General features: G+C 39.4%; 1 protein-coding gene across 1 annotated transcript in view; it reads right to left on the reverse strand.

Moving 5' to 3' along the window:
* The window catches only part of MTTP (microsomal triglyceride transfer protein), a 40,869-nt gene that overhangs the window by 29,005 nt on the left and 5,584 nt on the right, over positions 1 to 6,280 (reverse strand). Inside the window, exons 2-3 of the mRNA XM_007440428.4 lie at positions 4,356 to 4,543; positions 3,454 to 3,597 (exon numbers count right to left, since the gene is read on the reverse strand). Coding sequence (XP_007440490.1) covers positions 3,454 to 3,597; positions 4,356 to 4,543 — 332 coding nt within the window. The remainder of the gene's footprint in view (positions 1 to 3,453; positions 3,598 to 4,355; positions 4,544 to 6,280) is intronic.

Below are 6,280 nucleotides of genomic sequence, written 5' to 3' on the forward strand. Positions count from 1 at the left end.
TTCCTGCCCATGCAAATAAATACTGAATTCTTCCTGTACATGTCCTCCCCACCTGAGATTTGTCATCCAGACTATTTTTGGACATGAGTTAGGGTTCTTTTAAAAGCATGCTGGACCTGTTACTAGTCCAAGTAACGGGGAATAGGGGTGAAGTACCTTCACACTTGTGATTTGCCACTATAAAGATATGTGAGAAAGACCTTGAGAAATGGGGCAAAAAAATGCTGCCTAGGGAACGGTAAGATAAGAGAAGGCATAGCACTCAGCTGCATAATGGGTGGAGAAAGAGGCTCAGAAGGGACCCCCCCCAACTTCTCAGGCTGTAAAGGAGAAGTTTCAAACTTGCAAGATTCTGTTAATGTAGCCTTACAATAAAGTAGAATTAACTTTAATAATAATTGTTGCGCGCCACCTAGAGTCACTTTATGTGGGATGGGCAGCTATAGAAATACGACAAATAAATAAATAAATGAATAAACTCATCAAGTTGTGCTTCCTGTCTGGTCTACCTGGGGAGACTGTCAGCTACTTAAAGTAGCTAAAACCTCAGTGCCAAGCACCCAGCTACATTTCATGAATCCTGCCCCACCCTATGTTAAGGAGAGCAAAGGTGGTTATTTTTCCCAGTGGCGGTGACATTTGATCAGAAGAGAAACAAAACTAAGGACTCCACCAATTGTTTTCCTTAACTTGTCCCATGTGAAGACTGTAAGGACAGCACCTTTTGCGGGCTTTATTACTGAGACAGAATGAAGCTTGACAAGACAAGGCTGCAATTTATGTTGCCTTTTCTGCCAGCGTAAGGACTAAAGGAGAGTGCATTAATGCAGTTGTGAGGAAGATCTCTTTATGGCGGTACTGTTTTATCTTTGAATAGGGAGGTACCACTTCAGAAACAGCAACATATCACTGCCTTTCAAGGTGGGGTATTTGCTCCATGGGTGGGACCCTCTTCCTTCTCTTTCTGTTCTTGGGGTTCCGTCACAGGAACACACTGGCATGGGTGAGAAAGGTGTCTGAAGTGTAGAATTGCTGGCATGCCCATAAAAATACCAGCATTACAGCTCACAGTAGTTGGAAAGTAATGAAGTAGATAATATAGGCTACATCTTAGACCTCATTTGTTGAGTTGAATAGGTAACAAGTGTATTTTAATATATATGCCTGCTACTACAAGTTGTCAATATTTTAAGTATGACTATGTTTGTTTTATAAATTCATGTCTTTGTACTGGTCTATGACTGTAATAAAGATTGAACTGAACTGAAGTTCATGATGACTGAGAAACGTTTGAGGTACAGGAATGCATTTGATTAGTCATGTATTTGTTTTTTGACAATTCATCTACTTTCGCACAGCTTCCACAGGAGCTGCCCTAGTATTTTTTTCTCCCCAAACAATGGACCTCTCTCCCACCACGTTACAAATACATGGATAGAAGTTCACGGAGCATAGAACAGAGGGAATGCTAGAAATGTTTTTTCCTACACTGAGGCACAGACTTGGTGAAACTTGAGAGAGAGGAGAAGTCATTCTGTTATTGGCTGCTTGAAAAGATAATAAGAAAGGTCTTGATTCCCTGATAGTTCTTTGTGCTGTGCTATTGACCACAATGAATAATTGCTGATTAACTGACAATCCTCTGTAAGCACTAGACTCGCAACGTATAGACATGCTGCTATGGTCATGTTTGATATCTACATGACTGATCTGCAAATAGTCCAGAACAACACAGTTCAATCTCAGAAGCCTTTTAAATAGGGTGGACAAGGACTGAGAGTAGGAAAGGTCACCTGGAAGAACTCTTAAGCCTCTCTTAAACCTTTGACTCCCCCCCCCCCATGACAATCTTAACACCACCATGTATTCTCAGAAGCTGGGGAAAAGTGTTGGTCCCAAAATGATTGCCTCCCCTGATCAAGATGAAAATAAATGAATCTGTCTTTGGGGTGGCATGAGGGAACTTCTACTGTTAGTACTATCTGACCCTAATAACAATCATGTACTTTAGTCTTTAGGATATGATATGAAATATACTTAATACTCTCACATTTGATAGTAACCCCTCTTTTGCCACTCGAGCAGAAATTTTGAGATAACATATATCTTGCCCGTTAATCTAAGCTATATAATCAGTCAAAAATGAACCACTGTGAAATTAATAACACAGAGACGTGTCAGATGCACAGTGATCTTTGCACTGCTGCTGCATCTGAACTTAAACCACAAGACTTTGTCCTTCCAGCCAGCACTCCAGGAGTTACAACTTGCCGGGCTCCTGCCCATCCTACACTTTATAAATCACGGTTGCAATAGATACACTATCTCCAAGTGGCACTCCATTGATAAATTTGGCATCCCTTTGACAGCTGTATCCTGTTCCCACGATGGGCAAAACATTTTAAAGTCATGTAAGTGAATCATTAGAAGTCCTTGTCATTCATCCCCGAAATGCCATTTTTCCATCTTCAGATAATACAGCTTTCACCAATGGTATAATATCCCAGGCTCTGATATAAAGTGGGTTCACCGGCCTTTGATCCTCCTCTCTTTGTTAAATACAAAAAGGTCCAGGAGGTTCAGGGTAGCCCACACAATTTAAATTGCTTTTCTGTGTTGCATTCTGATTCTCCCTGGCACGAGATTGGAATGGAGAATCTAAAACGTGAATGGATGTGTGGGAATGGGTTACCCACAAGCTACTTCCCCTTATGAAACCCTTGCATAGTTTCATGTGAACCAATGCAGCTTGACATTTTATTTTGGTTGCTCTGACAGACAGAGTGAGGGCAAAAAAAAAAATCCACCTGTCCACTCTACAATTTGCACAATATCCTCAAGCCAATCATGATGATGTATTGTTTTTAATGCTGGCATTTGGTAGTCCATGTAGTTTATCTATCAGGGCTATGCAGAGATCTGGATTTCAAGGGCAAACTGAAATTCAGAGAACATGTGGGTGTGCATGTCATGCTCGTTGGGATCCCCTTAAAGCAGCTGCAGCTGATACACAATCCTGGGAAAAGGCACACTGGTTTTCCCCACAGTTGCCATAGCATGCCTTCAAGGGCATCCATTGGTGAGGGAGGGGCTCCAAAAGTCAGGATGGCAGCCATCACCACCCAGGTGAAACCCCATTCCTTTCTGCATGTGTTACAGCATGCAGAAAAAGGGAATGGAACTTTGACTGGATCACAGTGTGTGCTCTGAATATGGATCTTTGTTCAGCCATATTAGCTATCAGGGATCTACTAACTCTCCTCCTCTTCCTATTTGCATGGAACTGCAGATACAAGACAGCTTTTGAGCAAGTGCTGGCCATACAATACATGGCGAAGGGGCTACATATGATTTAGCCTGTTACAAATGTTGTGGACCCTAATTCAAAGCATGCAAGAAATATATATTTATAAGCAATACCTTTAAAATAAACCTTTCTACCTATCCTCTTACCTTTCCACGAATCCAGTGCAGAAATACAGGCCTTTTTAAAGCAGCAAGAAGCTCTTCTTCAAATAGTTTATCTTTGTTTTTTTGCTGAAAAATGTCTTTTGTTTTGGGACGTTCATTTACATTTTCAAGTATTACATCTGTAATCTGGAAAGGCAAAAAAATTAAGATAGAACAACATAATCCATCTTGCAGTGGGAGTTTATTTCCTAAGACTTAACTTCTCTTTTCTTCAACTATTTTTCAATATGTATTTTCTGTTTTATCTGTACAGTGATTATATACATTGAAGTGGCTTTTCAAAACCAGTGTGTAACCTGCAACTTCTATTGTGGTTATTGCAAACCATGGATGCAGATCATTCAGTTTTCATACAGATGGCCAAAGACAATGATGAGTTCACACAGCACACTAACCTATAATGTGGTTTATTTGTTTTTGGCTTACTATGATGCGATTGTACAAATCTGCCGTTTGTTCTATTAGATGAGAGTTTACACAAGAATCCTGAAATGGTTAAAAATCTATATAACTGGTAGATCTTCCCCAGTGAGCCTTAAATATTGGAAAATTCCAAACAGAATCTCTAGATGTCTCACTTGGCTTCAGTTCTCTAACCTTGAGCTCTGACAACCTTGAGCATCTGTTTAAGCCTGCATCCCTACGCACTTCTTAGAAAGCATGTACCACTACAGGATATGCCATACCAAGCATGTACATTGTGGGCCATACTTTCTAAGTAAACAGTGCAATATGCAATGCCTTCAGTTTTAAAATACATCCTACATTTTCTATAAATAGATTGTAATCACATTTTAAATCTTGGTCCTATGTTATATTGACAACACTTTTGTTACCCAAATCAGAAAATGCCTTTAAAACATCATGTTGTGATAATTGCCTACCGCAATTTTGATCAACTGATCATCATCGTTATTGGGGTTTCTCCACACTAAGTTGACATCCACTCCAGATGAAATTCGATAGCCCACGCTCTCCTGGGGTAAACTTTTCACTCTGTCAATAAGAACTTGGGTGGAATAGGCAAATTTATATAATTTGTCATTGTTTATTCGTGGACCAGTATTGTGACCTATATGAAGAAAAAAAAGATAATTGTGGAAAATGTTGCATTAGTAATTAGCTAAAGTGCAAAGAAGCCACCGTATTATTTTCCTATCTCGAAAGCATGGCTTAAATATGAGAGATGACAGCCCTTGAACTTACGTCTGATCAGATTCACCGCCAAGATTCCTCCTACTAAAACTTAAGGGTCTTTCTAGATGCTTTTTAAATAAACTTCTGTGAACCATATTTGCACTAAAACTTTATTTGAAACTAGTCACCTACAATGAAAGAGTAATGGTGTAGCATACCCAAACCAGGTTTAAAAACAGGAACACTCTTGTATAGGAAAACCCTATTCCAACCAAAGCTTTCTGCTGAGCCTTCCTTCCTTGCTGAAGGAATCTTTCCCACTGGCAGCATTCTATAATACGCTGCTGGGCTGTAAACAGCATTTCAATAGTATTATTTCAACAACCTTTTCAATGGATGGCAGGGGTAGAGTTTAAAGCAGTGTTGTGCAAACTTGGCCACTTTAAGATGAGTGGACTTCAACTCCCAGAATTCCCCAGCCAGCATGTCCACTCATCTTAAAGTGGCCAAGTTTGGACAACACTGCTTTAAAGGGAAGCAGCATGCCTCTTTACCATATCCATCCATTTCAAGGCCATCCCTGCTATTGGGCATATTAATGCAGCTGGCTCAGGTTGTAGCTGTTGGGATGAGTGGTATAGCAACAAAATACTGGATTGCGCTCCAGAACTGGGTGTACCATGCAATTTGACCTTCATCTTTTAACTCGTTTATTGTAAACTTTGCATTAAGATGCCTCCTCTCTGCCTCCTCCTGGCTGCATTTGAGGGAGATCACAGGATCAAAAATGCCACCAGCAGTGACCATTACACCTGAGTACCATGCAAGTTCATTTGTTAGAAATACATGTGTGCATCTAAATCTGCTTATTTTTCTTCTTCGTTTCCCTTGCTTTTTTATTTTATCATCATGTATTAAATGATATGCCAGTATTCTAAATATGAAAAAACCTTGAGTATTTTGGCAAAGGCAATGCATAAAGATCACAGAAATAATAAATAAAACACAGACTAATTGGAAAGATACATGTAGGGCCCCATTCACTCCATGGATTGAAGACCTGATTATACTTGCCATCTATAAGCAGATTTCCTATAGACGTAGACTTTGTATGGACAAGTATAATGAAATATAGGACTGATTTATACAAAATACAGTAGGTATAAAAATAAGCATGATAGTTACATAAGTGTATTAGAAATAAATATATACATTCTTGCATAATATTTGCATTAGATAGGTATATATAGAATTGAAACTGTTACAGTATATTATTTTTTTCTTTTTCTGTTGTATTTTTTACCTTTTTTTAAAGCACTTGTGGGGTTTTTTTCTTTGACAATGTACCGTATTTTTCCGACTATAAGACAATACTTTTTTCTAAAATCCTTATGCTAAAAATTGAAGGGCGTCTTATGCAAGGAAGTAAGCCAAGGAGGGAACCGCGCAGTTGCAAAACTGCCCATACTTTGCCTCTGCAAACAGGCTTCCTCCTATTGCTAGCCTCCAGTCACGAGTGAAATAACTTGACTCTGCAAACAGGCTTCCTCCAATCACGAGCCTTATGTAACTGATGTCAGCTGATGCTGAACAAACCAATTGGAGGAAGTCTGTTTGCAGAGACAAGCTATCAGCAGTTTCACTTGTGATTGAATGTAATCAGTTATGCAAA

The sequence above is a fragment of the Python bivittatus genome, unplaced genomic scaffold (assembly GCF_059951505.1).
Source record: "Python bivittatus isolate LINGU-HERP-01145 unplaced genomic scaffold, Pbiv_v1 ctg000070_np1212, whole genome shotgun sequence".
NCBI classification, from domain to species: Eukaryota; Metazoa; Chordata; class Lepidosauria; order Squamata; family Pythonidae; genus Python; species Python bivittatus.